We start from the raw sequence: 24,598 nt of genomic DNA, 5'->3' as shown, positions 1-24,598 counted from the left end.
GAGATGCTGTGCTGGAGATGGCTGGAACAAATACCAAGGACCAGAAAACTTCATTGACGACGTTCCCTGCCAGACAGCTATATAAGAAAAAATTTTTGAATCTTAAAGAGACAATTGCATTGTTATTTCCTTTTGGATCTCTGTATCTATATTCATAAAGGGGACTTCCCCCTTTGATTTGTCGATGCCTCTATCAATCATTCCTATATTTACTTGAAAGGGGGATAGTTAAGGGGAAGAAATCAGATGTAGGAGGGATTGAGTGGAACGCTGAAATAGTGAAGCCCCACTCTACCTGGTATTGATCCAGAGGGGCTAGCAAAAACAATTAGCAACTCTTTCAAAAAAGTAACGTATTTAATAATCTATTTTTGACTATTTTCCATACACTACCTTATATTCTTTGTTTGGCCATAGTAATTTTTTGTCTACCTTGTGTCCTCAGGATAATGAAACTATGATGAAGCCACTTCTAACAATAATCCATGAAGTGAAGTTACAGAATAAAAAGGAGGGAGATGTGGGGAGCCAGCTATATCCTAGTTAGTATTTAGGCCTCCTAGACCTCTGCAAGGCAGCCTCCTAGGCCTCTACTAGGCAAGGTCATTTGAGGATAGGTCTATGTGAGGCAAAAGCTATCTAAGTATAAGAAGATGTGGCAAAGAATAACTGCCTTTGCAGCTGCTACTCACATGGGAAAGAACAGAAATGTTTCAATTTGGTTAGCCGTTAGGAGACTAGCATCTTATTCCCAGAAACAAGGAGATAAAAAATATATTAACCATTACTTCATTGTACTTTTCTGAGAAGTCAGAATGACTCAACAATTAATCTGTATAAAATACTGTCAGCAACCCAATTAAATCACTCTATAGCCAGACTATACAACTCGCCTAGCCCCATGTTTGTGTCTTTTTGTGTTCAGTGCTTCATCCTATATTTGTGCGGTTGCTGGCAGGGGAAGAAAGAGGTATATATTTGAAAATAAAGATGATATAAAAACAAAAGTAGCAGTATAACATTTTTTTAAAAATGTCTTCTTCCCAAGTAGACCATGGGCTATTTGCTGGCAGAGATCGTGTCTTCTATTGCATAGGTCCTCATTGAAATGTTAACCAATAAGGAAGAGATTAGGCTAGCCAATTCCATCACACAAGATGCCTATATCCATAAATACAGCAGACATCACCAATCCCCTGCCACTAACCTCTGGAACAATTTTCCTAGTGACAAATTATAGGATTTAATGCTCCACTCCTTCCTCCAACTTAACTATCCAGATGATGTCATTTTTTACTTGGTACAAAATGATAGTACACTATATAAATCACTAGTGATATGCTTAGCAAATGACCAATCACCCCTATAACTAGGAAAATATGATATATAGTAACAACAGAAAAAAATATTAGAGTAGACCTACATGAAACTAAACAGAGGAGCAAGTGAATATGAGATGGTAGGCCTAAAGGAAACTGACTACATATATTATGTATACTTTCATAAGGAAAATAGCTAAGATAAAAATCAAGGAGGATTGGTCAATATGTGTGAAAGAATCAATATAAACTATGAGGGATGAATAATTTTGCAAACTATATTTGCCAAGCTGATTTCACACTCTAGCTTTCAGACCTTGGGGGTGGACAAACCTTACAAGAAACATCTTGGTGGTATTGGCTTCTGAACTGAGGCTGGGGTTGGCGCTGGACAAGAGGTGAATCTGAGTCAAGAGCTGAACATGCTAGGAGGGAGAAAAAAAAGAAATAAAATACATTAGTGATATGAAGGGTGCTGCCACTTTAGGAACCTAGGAAGACTTTACCAGTATAGTGATAACTTTAACTCAAATGTTTTTATTCAAAGGGGTCTATGAGAACAGTGACCAGCCTTAACATTCTGTCTTGACTTAGACCTACCAGAAAATCACCCCTTAATCAGAATGACAGGACCAGAAGTAATGAACATCAGCTATAATATGAGAAATTTAGATCAGCCATACGGAAGAACTACATCTGTCCTATATGAGTTGTTAGGCTCTGGAATGCATTACAGAAAGATATCTGGAATCTTGTATCCTTGAAGGTGGGCAGCTAGATGGCACAGTGGCTAGTGCATGGGCTGGGGTCAGGAAGACTCATTTTCCTCAAGTTCAAATCTGGACTCAGACATTTACTAGCTGTGTGACCCTTGGCAAGTCACTTAACCCTGTTTGTCTCCTGTAAAATGAGCTGGAGAAGGAAATGGAAAATCACTCCAGTACCTTTGCCAAGAAAACCCCAAATGGAGTCACAAAGAGCCAGACACGACTGAACAACAAAAATCCTTGAAGGCCATTATGCATGGCAAGAGAACGGCTGTTTCAAAATCTCTTTCACTCTTATAATTGAATGGTGTTGCTCCTACTCATATGAAGAAGTCTATTTCATGGCCTTCAATTAGCTATAGGCCTCAAACCCTGACAATATGAAAGCTAAATATCAACATAATTAAGTGCAATCTCACCTGCTGCATCTGTTGCTGTAGTCTTTTCCTCTGAGCTGCATCCAAAATGAGAGTCTGCTGGGCCTTATCACTCTGGGGCTTGGGCCTCTCTGCCTCTGGTTGTTGCTTAGTTGAAGACTTCTTCATCCTTAGCTGCTCCAGCAGCTCCTTCACTGTACGATGCTGCTCATTGAGCAAGTTTGCTAGGGGTTCTTCAAACCTGTCTCCAAAGGGAGATTTTTTTTAAAAAATCTGGAATTTCTTAGAACCTAGTCTATACTGTAAAGAGGATGAAAGGGTACCATGAGAATACAAATACTTAAAATTTACAGATAGGACTTCTAACATCAAAATCCCACCTCAGCCAAAGGTTTTATTCTCTTTCTTCCCAAAAGGCAACAATGGCCAAAAAGGATGAATTTTCCAACCTCTCCTTTCCTCTGATCATCCACTGGGTGACATGCAAATGAGCAAGGAAATGGCCAAACAGCAGGAAGCAGAAAAAGGGCACCAGTATAATACACTAAGTATAGGGACAGCTAGGTGGTACAGTGAATAGAGCACCAGCCCTGAAGTCAGGAAGACCTGAGTTCAAATCTGGCCTCAGACACTAGCTGTTTGACCCTGGGTAAGTCATTTAACCCTGATTGCCTCAAAACAAAAGAAAAATACACTAAGTGGCCCCTGAGTAACTAGTGACAGACACTCTTGTACTACCTGGATATGCCACATTAAATATTCCTTCTAGGAGTAACTGAGACTTTTTTGGAAAAAGACAAACAAATTTACTAAGTCCTAAACTTATATGTGATGCCTGGACTTCAAATGCAGCCTCTACATCCCTATTTCTGCCTCTTTATCTACTAAGTTTTACTGTCTCTTTTCCTGAAAAGTCAAAGTCCTAGCAGTATAATGCAGGGTAACATGTGAAGAGATGAAGTGGGAGGTGCCCTGTGGGACACTCACTAATTCTGATGAAACAAGGAGGTTGCTCTAACATTAACAACATAGCCATGATGAATCTTTCTCCTCTTGGCACTATCAAGGTACCAGAGTGGTAATTAATTGGTTTTGGTTTTAAAAGTTTAAATAGATGATAATTGTTTATGGTATTGTTGTATTTCTAAAAATTTCCTTTATTGCATAATTTGGTAAACAATTGTATCAAGTTTTGTTTCTATTTAAAGGGGATTTCAGCTATCATTTATGAAATTTGTGAGACTGTTAACTGAGCTATTGGAGTTACTGTCTAAATCAAGTATTTACAGAAGTATGTTTAGTTTTCTTTATTTTTAATTGAGTGGAAGAGGTTTTTGATCAAATTTTAAAATTGTTTAGTACTTAGGAATTAATAATAATATCAGAATGGTTTGGTTATTTTGTTGATTATTGTTTTAATGCTAAAACCTAAAATGGTTAATTGATTACTGTATGTGAAAAGAAGAGAATCGTGTAAAGTCTTATCAGGTTGGCTCTGCTCATACAGAACAGTCCTCCTGTGTGCATGGAGGGCAGCAGGTAGAGGGGCACCAGCGTTACTACCTCTACTAACACTACTGTCATTAACACTACTATTACTGCTGCTACTACTATGTAAATATATGTATATAGTATTTAACCCCTTCCTGGGGTCCATGTTAAATCTCACTATTGTGTCAAGTTGCTGGGACCCCTTGTAAACTATGCCCAGTTCACTAGCCCCCGGGGGGGCGGGGGATCTACAAGAGTCCCCTATCCCTGGGGGAGGGGGTGTGTGGATAATTTATAGATGGTTCCTTTAGAGTGACAGAAAGGGAATGATAACAGTAAAGGGGAAAGAGCTAGCCCATACCACCTTAATCATGCCAATACTAGGGAACCTACTGCTGCCTGGTAATATACCAATAATCCACTTAGGTAATCATCAAAACTGGGCAATCCTTTGAAGTTAGGGGCAATGGTTTGACGATGAAGAAGCAAGGAAGGCCGGAATAATGGAACCTGGTTATCAGACTGGTTATTGGTCTTAATCCCCTCTTTTCCTCTGAATCTCCCTCCTCCTTCCTTTACTGAGGAAGAAATGCAGAAGGCACTGACCTGAGGAGCCCAGGAACAAGACAGCCAGTGGCTACTCCCAGGTGGAAGAGAGGTACTGACTAAAGCAGGTATGAGGCAAGTCCTGCAATACCTACATCAAGGCAGCCATTGGGATGTTCGAAACCTGTGTGATGCAGTCCTGACCCAGTATGTATTGCCTGCCCTTTACACTCTAGCACGACAGCTGGTGGACGGGTGCCTTGTGTGTAGAAGGACAAACAAGTCTGTGTTGCGCCAGGCTCTGGCAGGAGGCAGGACCCTGGATCTCAGACCTTTCCAAAGCATGCAGGTGGACTTCACTGAGCGAGCTGCCCCATATAGGTCGCCTTAAATACCTGCTGGTCATAGTGGACCACTTGACCTGGTAGAGGCCTTTCTTTTACCTCGGGCCACTGCTCCAGTGGTGAGTAAGGTCATACTGGAACACATAATTCCAAGATACAGGATGGTAGAACGGATTGATTCAGACCAAAGGACCATTTTACAGCTAAAATATTGTAGTCCTTTGCTCAGGCCTTGGATATTATCTGGGAGTTCCATACTCCTTGGCACCCTCCCTTGTCTGGCAAAGTCGAAAGAATGAATCAGGAGATTAAGAGACAACTCACTAAATTGGCCTTAGAGATCCAGCTACCATAGACTAAATGTCTACCCTTAGCCCTCCTCAGAATTCAAACCAAGCCTCAAAGGGATGCAGGACTCTCCCCTTATGAGATCCTTTTTGGACATCCCTACCCCAGCAGAAGTAAGGGGAGTTAGGACCCACTGTGTGACCAGAAAAATAAGTTTCTGTACAAGGCACTTGCATTCTTTACAGCTTGAAAGGTTAATTGCTCAAACTCCACCTCTGGGATTCATAGTTCACAGGTACAAACCAGGAGACTGGGTTCTGATCAAATCTTGGAAAGAAAATAAACTCACTCCCAGCTGGGAAGGGCCGTTCTGGATTCTGCTAACCTCAGACACCACGGTGCAGACTCTGGAAGGAGGTTGGATACCCCATAAAAGGACCAGTTGTACCTCCAACGTTTGGACTGTTGAGAAAACTGACCCGAAGGACCCAAAGGACTTAAAGCTTCATCTTCAGTGCCAACCTTTTTCTTGGAGTAAAGGGACTTTGGACTCTCAGTGGGTATGCCTGTTGACCCTCTTGGGTTGGATAATTCTAATTGTATTCTGGACTTTGAGTCAAAACTGCCTTCTCCCCAGTCTTTTGAATCACGTGAATTGTAAGTACAAATGGGGACCTTCCTAACCTTTGCCCTTCTGCTAGGACTGTCCTTTCCAGCCTCCATCCCTTGGCTCCCTCAGAGAAATAGTCTTGAACAATTAATGGAAACTGTAGCCCAAACCTTTAATTTGACTAATTGTTGGGTTTGTGAAGGACCCCAGCAGTTGGAGAACTGGCCCTGGGTCCCTGTTCCTATAAGCCCGGCTCAGACACTTAGTAAAAGGTCTGAAGTCCACCTTGGTATGCCAACTTGGCTGGGAATAGAGAATACCTGGCCTTTAACAGAGATCCGTGAAGGGAAGTATTGCTTAAATCAGATAGGGAAGCTATTTTGCAGCATAGGCTGGACTACCTCTTGGCTGAAGAAGGGGGGGAGTATGTGATAAGCTCAATCTGTTCACTTGTCGTATGACAATAGACGATGTAGGGCAAAACAGTAAGAGACATTAATAAAGAGATTAGAAAAATTGCTAATGTTCCAGTCTAGACTTGGTCCCCCTCACTCAGCGCATCATGGTGGTCCTGGTTTGGAGGAACCTGGTGGAAACAGGTTCTATGATTTTTACTAGTGGCACTGAGTGGAGTTATATTACTCCCTGTCTGTCTACCATGTATGATGCAATTAATTACAGCCACTGTGCATAAGACACTCTCCAAAATGACTAAGTTAGAGGATCCCACTGGGTCCACGAGGCTGATGATTTTGAGGGGTCAGGAATGGGAAATGACCCCTGATGGGGATTGTGACCAAACTGATGAGAGAGCTGACGAAACTTACCAAATTTGGTGTGAGAGGCTTTCAACTATGGAATAAGGAGAAGAACTGAGTGGAATGGATGAAAGTCTCTCATTTAAGGAAAAGGATACTTAATATTTTAGCCTCCATAAAGCCTGAGCTATATCATAAAGTTTAAAATTAACCCTCCCCCTCCCCACTTAAACTTGCACATATACCACATAAACCCACATCCTGCATCATGCCTGTAACTGCTGTCTTTTAGTTTGGGGTTAAGGTGTTAGATTGAGAGTCTTTCCTTGTTTCAAGAATGTGAGGCTAAATGCCCCCACAAACGGGGATAGAGGTCAAGGGGGTGTTGGGGGCTTCTTAGAATTGTTATGTAAGAGGGTTTTGGGGGGGGGCCTTTAAGGGATATATAAACTGCCTGTCTGTCTTCTGAAACTTGCCTCCCTACCGCAGACCACTCTGGAGTGGGCAATGAGCAATTCTCACGCAAGACTTGCAAATAAAGCCTCTGTCTTTAGCTTGAGAAACCTTTGATTATTATTTCATTTTGGGGGAATTATTGTCCCACACACTTCTATCCCTATGCAGCACAAACCAGACACTAACAACAGGCAGCTAACTTGTTCACCAGAAGATCAGATGAAAGAATATGGTTGGATCAATGTCAATGCATCAATGAAAAAAAAATTCAATGTATATATATGCCCTACAAATTCCATTCAAGACAAAGCTGAAATATCACTTGCTACATTATTAACTTTCTGGTTCCCAACCTTCAGGAAAATACTTTCTTTTTACTTTGTCTACATTTTGTATCCACTAATCTGTGTTCCTGTAAAATAGAAGCTCTTTGTGGTCAGAGACGTTTGTTTTTGTCTCTGTATCCCCAACAACTAGTACAGGGCCTGGCACATAGCTGGCACTTAAAAGCTTACCAAATTCAATTCATACAAAAATACAAGCGCATCTATCCCAACCTCCTGGAACACTGCTGAGCACCCCATGGATATGCAGTCAGTACTTAAGAGCTTACATTACAGACCCAAATGAGTGTGGGTAAAAAGAGGACAAATAAAGTACAAGCAGGGTTGGAGAAACATTCTAGTTTGAAAAGTAATCTGTCGCTGGTCACATAATTCAACACCTCTCAAGTACAACTCATCCTGAGAAGCTTCTAGAAATGCCAGTTGTTGCTTTTGCTCAATTCCCAAACAGATACAGCTTGGCCTCAAGCTGCACTGCCCCATAAAAAGGACACCTGCTCACCTGACATTCAGTTCTCAACTAGACTCAACATTCTTGTGGAGAACCAATGTTCACAAAAATTTAGAGTTTTTTCCCCTCCCAAGCTGAAAGGAAAAAGATCAGTAATCAATGTCTTGAGTGCTTTGCTCTGTATTGCCTTGCTAATCTTTTATCAACTATGATTACAGTTGATAAAATATATGGATAAGAAATAATTATCTGATTTGCAGTTAAGAACATAGTACCAAGTGAAAAAACCTGTGTGTAACCAAACTGTGATACAGTCTCAGAGAAATTCCTGTTAGTTAACATTAGAAGTATATCTAGAGAGACCAGGAGCCAGGCGTAGCATGCCCTAGCACCCTGAATCAGTGAGCTGCGGCAGTTACCGGACTTCTCAACCCACAAATACCAAAGACAGCAGAGAAGGTTAGTGGGAAAAGCTGCAGGAGTAGAAGGAGTTCGCGGTTCAGCCACCGCCCCCAGGGCAGTGGAGGTGCAGCAGCTACAGGGGCAGTTGCTTCCGGCCCCAGGCCCACCTGGTGGAAGGAATTAAGTGGCGGATCAGAGCAGGAGTGCACAGCCTGCTGAAGATCTAAGCCCAGTCCAGGTTGGGGGTTCTTGGGGAAGGAGGAATACTGGTGTGGCAGAGCTGGCACATCCCCCCCAAACGTGGAACATAGAACTCTTTAGTCTACAAGCAGTCATACCCCACTGAAAAACTCAAGGGTCAAGTTAGTTGGTTGGGAATATGGCCAGGCAGCGAAAACACACCCAGATTCAGTCTCAGACTTTTGATTCTTTCTTTGGTGACAAAGAAGACCAAAACATACAGCCTAAAGAAGACAACAAAGTCATAGAGCCTACAACAAAAGCCTCCAAGAAAAACATGAACTGGTCCCAGGCCATGGAAGAGCTCAAAAAGGATTTGGAAAAGCAAGTTAGAGAAGTAGAGGAAAAATTGGGAAGAGAAATGAGAAGGATGAGAGAAAACCATGAAAAACAAGTCAATGACTTGCTAAAGGAGACCCAAAAAAATACTGAAAAATACACTGAAGAAAACAACACCTTAAAAAATAGACTAACTCAAATGGCAAAAGAGCTCCAAAAAGCCAATGAGGAGAAGAATGCCTTGAAAGGCAGAATTAGCCAAATGGAAAAGGAGGTCCAACGGACCACTGAAGAAAATACTACCTTAAAAATTAGATTGGAGCAAGTGGAAGCTAGTGACTTTATGAGAAATCAAGATATTATAAAACAGAACCAAAGGAACAAAAAAATGGAAGACAATGTGAAATATCTCCTTGGAAAAACCACTGACCTGGAAAATAGATCCAGGAGAGATAATTTAAAAATTATTGGACTACCTGAAAGCCATGATCAAAAAAAGAGCCTAGATATCATCTTTCAAGAAATTATCAAGGAGAACTGCCCTGATATTCTAGAGCCACAGGGCAAAATAGAAATTGAAAGAATCCATCGATTGCCTCCTCAAATAGATCCCAAAAAGAAATCTCTTAGGAATATTGTCGCCAAATTCCAGAGCTCCCAGATTGATGAGAAAATACTGCAAGCAGCCAGAAAGAAACATTTTGAGTATAGTGGAAACCCAATCAGAATAACCCAAGATCTGGCAGCTTCTACATTAAGAGATAAAAGGGCTTGGAATACGATATTCCAGAGGTCAATGGAGCTAGGATTAAAACCTAGAATCACTTACCCAGCAAAACTGAGTATCATGCTCCAAGGCAAAATGTGGATTTTCAATAAAATAGAGGACTTGCAAGCTTTCTCAGTGAAAAGACCAGAACTGAATAGAAAATTTGACTTTCAAACACAAGAATCAAGAGAAGCATGAAAAGGTAATCAAGAAAAAGAACAAGAAAAAGAAACTGCAAGGGACTTACTAAAGTTGAACTGTTTTGTTTACATTCCTACATGGAAAGATGATGTGTATGATTCATGAGACCTTAGTATTAGGGTAGCTGAAGGGAATATGCATATATATATATATGTTTATGTATATGTATTGTGTATGTGAAAGTGAATGTGTATGTATGTATGTATGTATGTGTATATATATATATATAGAGAGAGAGAGAGGGGGCGGGGCACAGGGTGAGATGAAGATGAAGGGAAGATATCTAAAAGAAATAAAATCAAATTAAGGGATGAGAGAGGAATATATTGAGAGAGGGAGATAGGGAGAGATAGAATGGGGTGGATTATCTTGCATAAAGGTAGCAAGAGGAAGCAGTTCTGTGGGAAGAGGGAAGAGGGCAGGTGAGGGGGGAATAAGTGAATCTTGCTCTCATCAGATTTGGCCTGAGAAGGGAATACCATACATACTCAATTGGGTATCTTACCCCACAGGAAAGAAGAGGGAAGAAGATAAAAAAAAGGGGGGGAATGATGGAGGGGAGGGCAGATGGGGGTGGAGGTAATCAAAAACAAACACTTTCGAAAGGGGACAGGGTCAAGGGAGAAAATTCAATAAAGGGGGATGGGTTGGGAAGGACCAAAATATAGTTAGTCTTTCACAACATGAGTATTGTGGAAGGGTTATACATAATGATACACATGCGGCCTATGGTGAATTGCTTGACTTCTTAGGGAGGGTGGGTGGGAAGGGAAGAGGGGAGAGAATTTGGAACTCAAAGTTTTAAAAACAGATGTTCAAAAACAAAAAAAAAGTTTTTGCATGCAACTAGAAAATAAGATACACAGGCAATGGGGCGTAGAAATTTATCTCACGCTACAAGAAAGGAAGGGAAAAGGGGATGGGAGGGGAGTGGGGTGACAGAAGGGAGGGCTGACTGGGGAACAGGGAAACCAGAATATATGCCATCTTGGAGTGGGAGGGAGGGTAGAAATGGGGAGAAAACTTGTAATTCAAACTCTTGTGAAAATCAATGCTGAAATGTAAATATGTTAAATAAATAAATTTTTAAAAAGAAGTATATCTAGACCATTACAAACTGTGTATCATAAGTATGTGATCATAATAATCATACCTATATAGCAATCTTTACATTAAACTGACAAAGTAAGAAAGTCCTGTCAAAAGCTAATTGAGAAATCATGCAAAGAACAAAGTTCATCATAAAGTTAAGATACAATGACCTGCAAAATGCAATCTTGCATGAATCAGATTCCAGAGGGCTGGGCTGCACCATACATGAATCAAGAGACCTATGACTAACTGTGAATTTTGTATCTCAGGATCTGGTAGACTGTAGACCCTCCCTTTGTTTCTCTTAATGAAGGTTGGTTTCTTTGCCCAGAGGGACTTCCCAGTTCCTTGTTCACAAAGCATATTTAAGGAAAAGTGTTGTCTTTTATGAACTTTGAGGGTGATGTATGAGCAATTACGAATAATTTTGATTTTTTTTAATATGGATGGGAACACAGTACCATTTGGATTTCCTTATTTTTCCTCAATTAGGAGAAGGGAGATAGATATAATGGTTTAAGTGACTTTCAAGACACATAAGTGGTGCACCAAAAATTCATTATGAAAGGTAAGTATATTCCCAGCTGGTTGCAGAAGCCATCTATTTCATGAAATTTGTCCATCACATCTGGGCATACCAGATCAAGCTCATTCATCCATTCTACTATCTTTGGCTCAATCTCAGTCATTCTTCCCAGGGAACATGATGAGAAAGATGACCAGACCACAATAGCATCACAGTGAGCCAATACAAAACCATGTAACTATAGCAGATTAAAGAGCTTAAAAAAGGTGTTATCAATTATGATGTGTGAATTATTTTAATATCTGCACTTCTAATTATTTTATCTTGACATAATTTTTTCTCAATCTGTATATTCTTTTTTCCCATGTAAAAATAAACCCATTCTTATAGTTTAGAGTGTATGGGGGCAAGGAGTAGAAGAGAAAGAAGATGCACAAGCCAGAAAGGTAATAAGGAACTGGGTACAACAGATCTCTTTAGCCACAGAGCCAAGAAGGCATAGGGACCAGAAAGCTCCAAGAGGCTTTAGTACCTTAGGTTAGGAGTAAGAGAACAGTAAAATAGTCTTGAAAATTATAAAAAGCACAAGCTCTGAGGACAAAGGGAAAGTCCTCTAAACCTATTACACAAAGTACCCTTGAGAAGTTGATATATAAGGCACAAGCCTGGATCCCTCATAGTACGTTTCCCCCCATAGGTCATCCAGGATTTCTGTCAATCCTACCGTAAGGATTGGGGAGTACTGAAGTTGGGTCGTGATTCAGGCACACTGTCTTCTTCCTCTGGACCTTCATCCTCCATGTTGGAGAAACCCATTTCATCTTGGAACTAGGGGCAAGACGAAAGGATTAATATCCTGGGCTTCATTCCTTAACAAATTCATTCCAGTGGTAAGAAAGAAATGGACATAGGACCTCATTAATCTAGGCATTCAAAATGAGCCTAGGTGGAGGCCAACACTATCATTTTGAGGTTCTCATATTCTCACATTTAAGTCTCATCTACATAAGTGTGTGTGTGTGTGTGTGTGCGCGCGCGCGCGCACGCGCGCCCGTGTGTGGTAAACCTAACTCACAAAGCCAACTCTCAGTTAGCTACACTAATGGGATTGTTAACGTTTTATTTGGTAATGTATTACAGGATTCTGAAGCAGAATATTAGTCTTCCTAATTATATCTGCACAGGCAATCCCTGACCCCACACTGAATGACAGTGAGATCAGACTGCTATGTGGAAGCTAAAATTTGAGAGACTGAAATTTTACTGACAATAATTATATGAGAATAATGTAAAGCTGACAATAATCAGAAATAATCTCCTCAGACTATGTTACTTCTTGGCTTTTGGAAACAGATTTTCCCTTTCAGACTAGTCTAGTTTGCTGGAGAAAAGAACCCAAACATGGGAGTGGGGGGTGGGAGTCACCGTTCGTTGGTTATCTAATTTTATTATTAATGATTCCACTTAAAGTTTGCTACTTACAGTTTCAAATAATTCTTCCATCAGCTCATTCACTTCCTTTTCTACAACAAAACCAAGCAGACTATTAGTGGATCCAGTAGGTTTCCTTTTCTGATAGGATTTTGATAATGGTAGATCAGGGGAATGTGCTAGGAATGATTACCTTCATTTGAATCAGACATCTGATAAAGCTTCTCACAATAGTCTCAAGGACACGATGGAGAGAGACTGCCCAGAAAGTAGTAGTTAGGAAGAATCATGGCTGAACAACCTTCCCCAAGAGTTCTGAGTATACTGGTTAGGAAAAGGTGAAGGAAAGAACCCTGGGCCATATTGCTAGAGACCTGGCTACAATGTCCTTATCTATTCTGAAGAGTTCAAACATAATCTCTACATAGATGTCTCATATCTGCATATAGACCCCAATATTTCTCCTAAACTCCAATCCAACACTATCAACTACCTACTGGACATCTCTACCTGAGTAACCTATTGGTTTCTAAAACTAAACATGTCCAAATGAATTCCTATCTTTCCTTCAAATGTAGCCCTCCTCCAAAATTCCCTATTTCTGCTGAGGGCACCAACATATTCTGTCACTCAGGTTCTTGACATCAGAATCAATCCTGACTTCTCTCTAGCTCACCCCTCATATCCAATCAACTGTCAAGTCTTATGGCCAAGTCATTTCTGCCTCCACATCTCTCAAATCCATTCTTTTCTCTCCACTCAAAAAGTAAAAATCCTGCTCTAAGCCCTAATCACTTCTGGTCTGAATGACTGTAATAACTTATCTTCTTGCTTCCAATGACTTATTTCTCCTATCCATTTTCCACATAGCCATCAAAGTTCAGAAAGCACAAGTGTGATCATCTTATTCCTCTACTCACAAACCAAACAATAAACATTTATTAAATGCCTCATATGTGCCAGGAATTGTGCTAGAGAAAGAAAGGCAAAGGTGGAACCATCCCTGCCCTCTCAAGAAGCTTACATTCGAAGAGGGGAGACAACATGTACATATATAAGTATGTACAGAACACACACACATACACACACACACACACACACTCGCAGCGTAAATATGAGGTAGTTTGGTGGGGGTGGGGAGGAGAGAAGCACTAGCAGCTGGGTGGATCAGGAAAGACTTCTTGTAGAAGGTAGCACTTAAACTGTGTTTTGAAGGAACTCAAGAAGTGCATTCCAGGAATGAGAGCCTGTACAAAGCCACACACATGAGAGAGTGAGGGTCACATGTGAAGAACCACAAGTAAGTCAGAGTATATGGAGGGGAGTAATGTGTAAGAATACTGAAAAGACAAAAGAAGGGGTTTGGTTATGATAAGCTTTAAACGCCAGACAGGAGTTTATATCATTCCTGGAAGTAATGAGACACCATTGAATGCACCAAGCAGGGGAGTGACAGGGTCAGACATGGCTTTAAGGAAAATTATACTGATGATCCACTCTGCCAATAGCATAAAGTACAAACTTCTCAGTCTGGCATATAATTCTTTCAGAATCTGGCTCCTACTTGCCTTTCCAGCCATATTTCATACTCCTCCTATTCATGAACTTTGCATTACAATAAGGTTGGAATAGAAATTGTTTCTCAAACTTGATACTCCATCTCCCATATCCATGAAGTTGCATAAGTGGGGTTCCTCATGCCTCTAATGCACTACTACCTCAAGGAATTTCTGTCAGTCCAGGTATTCTGTGAAGTCTCTCCTGGTCTCCCTCACCAATGCTCCAAAGCCATCAATGTTCTTTCCTGCCTGCTTTCCGAAAAACCTGGAAAGACTTACAGAAACTGATGCAGAGTGAAGTGAGTAGAACCAGAACACTGTAACAGTAATAACAGCAACAGTCGGAATAGTAACAGCAATATTCTAAGATGAACAATTGTAAATGATTTAGCTATTCTCAGCAATACAAAGATCCAAGACAATCTGAGGGGCTTATGATGAAAAATGCTATCTACCTCCAAAGAAAGAAATGATAGAGTCTGAATGCAGATCAAAGCATACTGTTTTTTACTTTATTTTGGGTGTGTGTGTTTGTTTTCTTTCACAACATGACTAATGGAAATATATTTTGCACAACTGCACATGTATAACCTATATCAAATTACTTGGGGGGGAAGGGAAGGAGAGAATTTAGAATTCAAAATTTTTAAAAATTAACGTTAAAAGTTGTTTTTACATTAAATTAGAAAAAAATATTAATTTTTAAAGATGAAAAATGTTCTTTCCTGTCTGAATTTTCCTTTTATTCTGTTGATGCATATGTTGTATCTCAAATAGACTGTATCCTCTACATAACTGCCAAGCTGATCTTCGAAAAGCATAGATTTAACTGTATGTCACCCCTCTGCTTGAGAAATGCCAATTGCCACCTCTAGGATAAAATACAAACTCCTTTACTTGGCAATTAAAGTCCTGGCCAATCTGATTCCTGCCTACCTTTCCAGACATCCCACCTTTCATCTCCATGCCTTTGCACAGGCTATCTCCCCCAAGCCTGGACCACTCTCCCTCCTAAAATCTCAAGCTCAGGGGATTTTGGCTCAAGTACCACCTTCTTCAAAAGGCCTTTTCCCATTTCCTCAGATGTTAATGGCCCTTCTACCCAAGAAACCATCAAATTATAGGGGTAGGACCTTAAAGATCAAACTTCTTCTTTTTTTTTTTGGCTATTTTTTGGCAGGGCAATCGGGGTTAAGTGACTTGCCCAAGGTCACACAGCTAGTGAACGTGTCAAGTGTCTGAGGCCAGATTTGAACTCAGGTCCTCCTGACTTCAGGGCTGGTGCTCTACTCACTGCACCACCTAGCTGCCCCAAGATCAAACTTCTCATTTTAGAAATGAGGAGGCTGATGCCCCAAGAGGTAAAATAACATGCCAACGGTCATGGGGGTAAATGACAGAGACAAGTTTTGACCCCAAATCCTCTTTGTATATATCCTTTATTTACTCATCTGTGAACATGCTATATCCCCTCAATAGACCATAAACTCCTTGAGTGCAAGGACTCTTATTTTTGTCCTGGTATCTCCTAGGACTTAGTATAGTACCCTGGTAGCACTGTGTAGGTCCTTAATAAATGGTTGTTGATAAACTCCAAGTTCAGCTCGGCATCATGTTGATTGAACTGTTAGGCTCAACTCTGGAGTAGCTAAAGCTATAAAGCTTCAAAATCTCATCTGATAGAGATCTGAGCACCACACCTAAGATAAACTGTAAATTCCATTCCCCAAATCTTATGCTAAAAGACACCAGAAGGAAAGTGGAGAAGAGCTAAGAATTGGACACACACTCAACTAGGACTCATTGGTAATTCTCACTGCCCGGTCATTGCGGAAATCCTCTGTGTCAGGTTCATCCAGATCTTCTAGGAAGTTATATTCTGGATCATCATCATCATCTGCTTCATCTAAAGAGAATAAAAAAAGAAAGAAAATGACTTTTAGACACTTTCTAATCTCTGATCCTGATGCTAAAGCTCAATGTTCTGGAATCTCTGTACCCTCGGCAAGGGCTCTCCTCTAGCCAGACACACTAGCTGTGTTCCACCCAGGACCAGAGAACAACTTACCCATTTCTGCACCAATGCCTTTGCAAAGGCACCTCATAAGGTCAACACCTAGCAAGGCAAAATTTATCAGAGGTAACTCTAAATTTACATCCTGAATTTATGCTAAAAAAAAACTAAACAATTGTATTAAGTAATTGTACAAGATGATGTCCTCCCACTTTTCTCTACCAAGACATATTCCTGTCATCCTTGAAAACATTCAATAATCCCTACCTTATTTGAGAAACCTACTCTAACCTTCACTCAATTCTAGTCACTTCTTTTCAAAGTATTTTTGTACTCACAATTTACAATAATTTAATTTGTATGATGATTTATGTTGTCTTTTAGCGCATATGCACATAACAATAAAGTTACAACTCTTTTGAGAGTGTTTTTCTCTTATTTCTTTGGTAGTTCCCTAAGGAACCTAGCAGTTAGGTCTCTGCACAATGGATTCTCTTAAAAAAACCCGTTAACTAGTGGAGGTTCTGGGAAATTTCCAGTAGCATAAGGGAATTGTGTATAGGGTTACAACCCCCTTAGATCTACAGACAGCTCCTGCCCAAATGCAGCAAAGATGGGACAGGTTAACAGATCCCCAGAGCACCAGTCTCTATGATGCTTTGGAAGGCATATTGAAAAAGCTTTTAGGAAGGGTCCTTCTCAGTTTTTAGTAACTTAGTTATGTATTCTGCCCTCTAGACATAATTATTTGACTATAATTAACAACATCCACCTAAATTATTCTAGTCTAGTGTGCCCCTCCAAAGCTACTTCTTAATTACTTTCTGCAAATGAGTTTCAATAATATGCAGATATCAGCGCAAGGCATATGTAGAAAATACTTTAGCCATGAGCTACTGCACAAAGACCAGTACATGTTTAAAGCTGGGTGCTGGGTATCCATACCCAGTCCCGTCTCTCATCTCTGTTCAACTCTTAGCAAACTCAGCTAGCAGGAGAACAAGGAGACCACATATGTCCTGAGTCACTGACTCTAAGTTCCCTCTCTTTAATTCTCTCTAATAGACAAAATAAATACTTTAAAAGGAAGGACATAGTTCCTATCAACCACTACTCCCACCCTAGACCCTCAAAACCCTGAAAGTCAGTTTTCTCTCTCTGCTCTTTCTATTCTACCAGCTGTCAGCTAGAATCTTTGTAACTGAGATAATGAAAACAAGATACTAAAACTGAAGCTACAGACAATATCATGAGATCCACAAAAGCACCTCACCTACTTGCTATAAATACCCTTGTCTTGGCTTATGTCTCTGTGTGGGTTCGAGACCACTACCAAACATGAAAATCAGAGTTTGAGTCAGAATGAAGAAAGTATCCTTTATTCTTTCTCGAGAAATGTCACAGCCTTCCTCGCTCAAGAAGCGTCAGCTAGGGAATGCCAGGGTCTGGAAGCCAGTCATTCAAGTAGAGTCAGCCAGAGCGCCAGAGTCAGGAAGCTGAAGCAGAGTCAGCCATGTAGTGCCAGAGCCTGGAAGCTCCAGCAGGCTTCTTTTTACCCTATTCCCCAATTCAGTCCCCACCTCTGTCCTAACCCACCATTGGCCTGTTGGATAGACTCACAATTTTTCAGCAAGTAACTAGCTGATCGTCCGAAAGCAATTTCAATCCTTCATTACCATAATTATTCATCAAATTAGCACCCTATCAGAGGACAGTGGTTTTCCAAAACCTTATTATGCATTTCCTTTACCAAATGTGGAGGCAACCAATCAGAAGAGCGTAGAGAATGCTTTTTCCAATCAAAATCGTAATGGCCTCAATCCTATAATTTGCATATCCTTTATCCATATATGGATACTACCAATTCTAAGCCCCACCACTTAAATTTCTTTTCATCATTTCAGGGAAATCACTGGTTTGCGTTATTTAGAAAATGAAACTAAACTTGTCTGCAGAGTGTAGCAGAGAAATAGAGATGAGTGCAGCAGGGAGGTTCCAGTGAGGGAACTTCACTATGAGCCATCCCTCACACCTCAAAGCACAAAGCAGAGTTTTACTTGTCCTAGTTTTGCCACAGATTTACTGTGTAACTCTGGGCATGTCAATAGATTTCTCTGGGTCTCTATTTCTTCATCTGCAAAATCATCCCTGTCAATTCTTCTCTCCCTCACTACGGACAATACTCCTAGTTATTCAGGCACTAATCACTTTACTTCTCTGGGCCCCAATTTAATAATCTGTGAAAAGGCATGGAGAAGCAGTTTGACTGAGTGATTTGTAATGTCTCTTCCAACTCTTAACTCGTACAATCTTTTTTTTTTGAGGGGAGAAGGCAGGGCAATCGGGGTTAAGTAACTTGACCAAGGTCACACAGCTAGCAAATGTGTCAAGTGTCTGAGCCCAAACTCCTACAATCATAATCCCCTTATTGTGCACCATTCAAACTTTGAGTTTCACCTTTTCCTCATTTTATTTCTTGAGGACTTTTTGCTGCTTAAAGGAAGAAAGAAAAGATGAAACTTAAGTCGGTCTTGCTTGTTACTTGTTAACAATGCCTTTCAAATGTTTGGTGGAAAAGAGGGCTGGAAATAAAGGACAAAAATTAGGTATCTGGACAAAGGTTTTCAATTATCATGGTTCCCACATAATTATGGATAACTGAGAGTTACCAGTAAATGTAAAAGCACTTAAAGCTCCTGGGAGAATGTATCCTACAGCTCTTCCCTTGATACTCTCACTTTTCTTCTTTTGTTTATGTCTTTCCCTGAAAGGCCCTTCCCACCTCCAGCTCTGCCTACAGAAATCATAACCACCCTTCAAAAATCATCCTCAAATGCCATCTCCTCCATTCAGTCTTCTCTGACCACACCAGCTAAAGTTATGTTTCTTCTTAAGTTTCATGACATCTGTATCACTCTTACTCTTCTTACACTAAGTATTTACTATGTTTACTCTGGCTTATACTATGGATTGCTTTTTCATCCAATTATTTGAGCTCCTATATGTAAAGCGCTTATTGTCTATGTCTCATCTCTCTTACTAGGTAATAGTAAGCTCCCTATCTTCCCATAGCAGCTAGAATATTATCTTACACACAATAAGTCTTCAATATATATTTGTTGAAGTACAATTCTTACAAGTATCCCACGTTAGTTGAAATGACCACTCTTTTTTTTGCCTTATCTTCAAGATGCTGACATTGGGTTTTTTTCAAACTTTAAGATTTTTTATTTTTAGTTCACAACACTCAGTTCTACATAATTTTGAGTTCCAGATTTTCTCCGCCCCCCCCCTCCCCAAAATGGCACGGAATCTGATATATCTTCTACATATAACTTTGCATTGAACTTATTTACAGACTACTCAAGTTGTAAAGAAGAATTATAACCAATGGAACGAATCATGAGAAAGAAGAAGCAGAACCAAAAAAAAAAAAAAAAAAAAACGCAAAAACAAAAACAAAAGAGAAAAAAAACAAAGGGAAAAAAGGCAAGCATAAAGTGTGCCTCAATCTGCATTTAGACTCCATAGTTCTTTCTCTGGATGTAGATAGCATACTCCATCGTGAGTCCTTTGGAGTTGTCCTTGCACCTTGTATTGCTGAGAAGAGCAAAGTCCATCAGGGTTAATCATCGCAAAATCCATATATCTGTGGTTGTGTATAATGTTCTCCTGGTTCTGCTCTGCTGACACAGCATTATATTGTGTAGGTTTTTCCAGGTTATTATGAAGTCCATATCTTCCCCATTTCTCATAGCACAATAGTATTCCATTACCTTCATATACCACAACTTGTTCAGCCATTCCCCAACTGATGAGCATCCCCTTGATTTCCAATTCTTTGCTACCACAAAAAGAGCCACTATAAATATTTTTGTACATATGGGTCCCTTTCCCACTTATGTGATCTCTTTGGGATACAACCCTAGAAGTGGTATTGCTGGGTCAAAGGGTATGAACATTTTTATAGCCCTTTGGGCATAGTTCCAAATTGCTCTCCAGAATGGCTGGATCAGTTCACAACTCCACCAGCAATGAAACAATTTTCCAATTTTCCCACATCCTCTCCAGCATTTATCATTTTCCTGTTTTGTTATGTTAGCCAATCTGACAGGAAAGATGTGGTACCTAAGAGTTGTTTTGATTTGCATTTCTCTAATCAGTACTGATTTAGACCATTTTTTCTTATGCCTGTAGATATTTTTAATTTCTTCATCTGAAAACTGCCTGTTCATATCCTTTGACCATTTCTCAATTGGGAAATGACTTGTATTCCTATAAATTTGGCTCAGTTCCCTATATATTTTAGAGATGAGGCCTTTATCAGAGACACTAGTTGTAAAGATTTTCTCCCAACTTTCTGCTTCCCTCCTAATCTTTGTTGCATTGGCTTTTTTTATACAAAAACTTTTCAATTTAACATAATCAAAATTATCCATTTTGCATTTTGTAATGCTATCTCTTGTTGTGTCATGAATTCTTTTCTTTTCCATAAATCTGATAGGTAAAATATTCCTTGCTCTCCCAAATTGCTTATAGTTTCAGCCTTTATTCCTAAATCGTGAAGCCATATTGACTTTATTTTGGCATATGGTGTAAGATGTTGGTCTATGCCCAGTTTCTGTCCTACCATTTTCCAATTTTCCCAGCATTTTTTGTGACATAGTGAATTCTTAGCCCAGAAGCTGGATTCTTTGGGTTTATCAAAAAGTAGATTGCTATATTCGTTGACTTCTGCTTCTTGTGTACCTATCCTATTCCACTGATCCACAACTCTGTTTTTTAGCCAGTACCAGGTAGTTTTGAGGACTGCTGCTTCATAGTACAGTTTAATATCTGGCGTGGCTAGGCCACCTTCCCTAGCATTTCTTTTCATTAATACCCTAGGTATTCTAGACCTCTTGTTCTTCCAGATGAATTTTGTTATTATCTTATCCAGCTCTGTAAAATAATTTTTTGGCAGTTTGATTGATATGGCACTGAATAGATTAATTTAGGTAAAATTTTCATTTTTATTATATTAGCTCGGCCTAACCATGAACAACTGATATTTTTCCATTTATTTAGATTGACTTTATTTGTGTGAAAAGTGTTTCATAATTATGTTCATATAGGCCCTGGGTTTGTCTTGGCAGATAGACTCCCAAATATTTTATATTGTCTACAGTAGCTTTGAATGGAATTTCTCTATCTCTTGCTGTTGGGCTTTGTTAGTAATGTATAGCAATGGCAAGGATTTATGTGGTTTTATTTTATATCCTGCAACTTTGCTAAAGTCCTACCTGGTCATAGTGTATTACTCTCATGATAAGTTGCTGCAATCTTTTTGCTAACATTATATTTAAAATTTCTGCATCAATATTCATTAGGAAAATTGGTCTATAATTTTCTTTCTCTGTTTTGACTCTTCCTGGTTTGGATATTAGTACCATATTTGTGTCATACAAAGAATTTGGTAGGACTCCTTCTTCCTCTATTTTCCCAAATAGTCTATAAAGTAGAGGCATTAATTGTTCTTTAAATGTTTGATAAAATTCACATGTAAAATCATCTGGCCCTGGAGATTTTTTCCTAGGGAGTTCATTGATGGCTTGCTCAATTTCTTTTTCTGAGATAGGGTTATTTAGGTATTTTACTTCTTCTGTTAACCTGGGCAATTTATGTTTTTGTAGATATTCACCCATGTCCCTAAGGTTGTCAAATTTATGGGCATACAATTGGGCAAAATAATTCCTAATTATTGTTTTGATTTCCTCTTCATTGGAGGTAAATTCACCCTCTTCATTTTTGATACTGGTAATTTGGTTTTTTCTTTCTTTTTTTTTTAACCAAATTGACCAAAGGTTTATCAATTTTATTGGTTTTTTCATAAAACCAGCTCTTTGTTTTATTTATTAATTCAATAATTATCTTGGTTTCAATTTTATTAATCTCTCGTTTGATTTTCATTATTTCTAATTTGGTATTTAATTGGGGATTTTCAATTTGTTCTTTTTCTAGCTTTTTCAGTTGCGTGCCCAATTCATTTATCTCCTTTTTCTCTATCTTACTCGCATAAGCATTTAGAGATGTTAAACTTCCCCTAAGAACTGTTTTTGCTGCATCCCATAAGTTTTGGTATGTTATCTCATTGTTGTCATTCTCTTGAATGAAATTAGTAATTGTTTCTCTGATTTGTTCTTTGGCCCACTCATTCTTTAGAATTAGACTATTTAGTTTCCAATTAATTTTTAGCTTATTTTTCCATGGTTCTTTATTACAAATAATTTTTATTGCATCATGATCTGAAAAGGATGCTTTGACTACCTCTGCTTTTCTGCATGGTATTGTGAGGTTTTCATGCCGTAGCACATGGTCAATTTTTGAGTATGTGCCATGTACTGCTGAGAAGAAAGTATATTCCTTTTTATCCCCATTCAGTTTTCTCCAGAGGTCTATCATATCTGCCATTTCTAAAATTCTGTTCACATCCTTAACTTCTTTCTTATTTATTTTGAGGTTAGATTTATCAAGTTCAGAGAGGGGTAGGCTGAGGTCTCCCATTATTATAGTTTTGCTGTCTATTTCTTCCTGTAACTCTCTTAACCTCTCCTCTAAGAATCTGCATGCCATACCACTTGGTGCATATATGTTAAACAATGATATTACTTTATTGTTTATGGTACCTTTACTTTACTTTTGCTTTGTCTGAGATTAGGATTGCTACACCTGCTTTTTTTACTTTAGCTGAAGCACAATACGGTTTACTCCAGCCTTTTACCTTTACCCTGTATGTATCCCCCCAGTTTCAAATGTGTTTCTTGTAAACAGCATATTGTAGGATTATGGTTTTTAATCCATTCTGCTATCTGCTTCCTTTTTATGGTAGAGTTCATCCCCCATTCACATGCACAGTTATGATTACTATCTGTGTCTTTTTCTCCATCCTATTTCCCCCTGTTTATGCTTTTATTTCTCCCTTTCCCCTTCCACCCCTCAACAAAGTTTTGCTTTTGACTGCTGCCTTCCTCAGTTTACCCTCCCTCTTGATTCCCCTCCCTTATCTTACCGTTTTCCACTTGCTACTTCTTCCCTCCCTTCTGACCACCCCCCTCCCATTTTTTCCCCTTTCCTCTTCTACTGCCTGTAGGACAAGTTAGATTTTTGTACTTATCAGGATATGTTATTCCCCTCTTGAACCAGATCTGATGAGAGTAAAGCTCAAATACTGCTCTTCTCCCTCCTTTCTTTCCCTGTACTATAATGTGTTTTTGTGCCTCTTCATTTGATGTAATTTACCCTTTACTACCTCCTTATCTCTTCTCCCAAAACCCTCCCTTTACATCTCTTATGTTTTTTATCCTTATATCAGTTATTTTATACAGACATCCACAGTCTATGTGTATCCTTTTCAATTGTCATAATAACTGTACTATTCTCAAGACTGACATGTACATATACATATGTAAAACATACATAAGATGATATAATCCTATATAAAGATGTAAATAATTTGCCCTTATTGATTAATAAGGTTTGTGGGGGTTTTTCCCCATGTTTACCTTTTTATGTCTCTCTTGAGTTTTGTATTTGAAGATCAAATTTTCCATTGAGTTCTGGCCTTTTCATTAGGAAGGTCTGGAATTCCCTTAACTGTCTTTGATCATTGTATTAATCAGAGTAGCTAAGTCTTTCATGGTTGATCATCATTACAATATTGCTGCTACTGGGTCCAATGGTCTCCTGATTCAGTTCACTTCATTTTCCATCTGTCCACATAGGTCTTCTCATGTTTGTATGAAACCACCCCCTTTAGCATTTCTTATAGCACAAGAGTATTCCATCATAATCATATGCCACAACTTGTCCAGCCATTCCTCAATTGATGGACATCCCCTCGATCTCCAATTCTTTGCTACCACAAAAAGAGCTGCTATAACTATTCTTGTACATATAGGTCCTCTCCCTTTTTCTCTCATCTCTTTGTAATTCAGACCCAATAGGATATTGCTGGGTCAACGGGTATGCACAGTTCTACAGCCCTTTGGTATACATATAGGTCCCAATTGTTCTCCAGAATGGTTGGACCAGTTCACAACTCCACCATGTTCCACACCCCACTCCAGCATCTGTCATTTTTGATAGGTGTGAGGTGGTATCTCTATTGATGTTACAATAAACCTTGCTACTTTAACTGAAAGAAGACTCTGACAATTGAATTCTCTCCAGGCAGACTCGCCCTGTAACCTTAAATTTCAGGGTCCCCAGAACTCCAAAATGCATCAGCCCCACTCAATAAACTCTAGTGACTCCCTATTGCTTCCAGGAGCAAATACAAAATGCTCTATTTGATGT

At 39.4% G+C, this 24,598-nt stretch overlaps 1 protein-coding gene across 2 annotated transcripts in view; it reads right to left on the bottom strand.

The window, feature by feature from the left end:
- Positions 1-16,151, bottom strand: part of LOC118845740 (GON-4-like protein) — a 31,714-nt gene extending 15,563 nt beyond the window's left edge. The window contains exons 1-5 of one of the 2 annotated variants that reach the window (XM_036753747.1): positions 16,055-16,151; positions 12,743-12,783; positions 11,985-12,088; positions 2,506-2,704; positions 1,658-1,744 (exon numbers count right to left, since the gene is read on the bottom strand). In XM_036753747.1, coding sequence (XP_036609642.1) covers positions 1,658-1,744; positions 2,506-2,704; positions 11,985-12,088; positions 12,743-12,763 — 411 coding nt within the window. In that variant the 5' untranslated portion in view covers positions 12,764-12,783; positions 16,055-16,151. Of the gene's footprint in view, positions 1-1,657; positions 1,745-2,505; positions 2,705-11,984; positions 12,089-12,742; positions 12,784-12,884; positions 12,950-16,054 lie in introns of those variants that run through there. The other variant, XM_036753746.1, reaches the window with a different exon arrangement.
- Positions 16,152-24,598: the final 8,447 nt, after the last annotated feature.

The sequence above is a fragment of the Trichosurus vulpecula genome, chromosome 4 (assembly GCF_011100635.1).
Source record: "Trichosurus vulpecula isolate mTriVul1 chromosome 4, mTriVul1.pri, whole genome shotgun sequence".
NCBI lineage: Eukaryota > Metazoa > Chordata > Mammalia > Diprotodontia > Phalangeridae > Trichosurus > Trichosurus vulpecula.
This window is presented reverse-complemented; position numbering and strand designations above follow the sequence as displayed.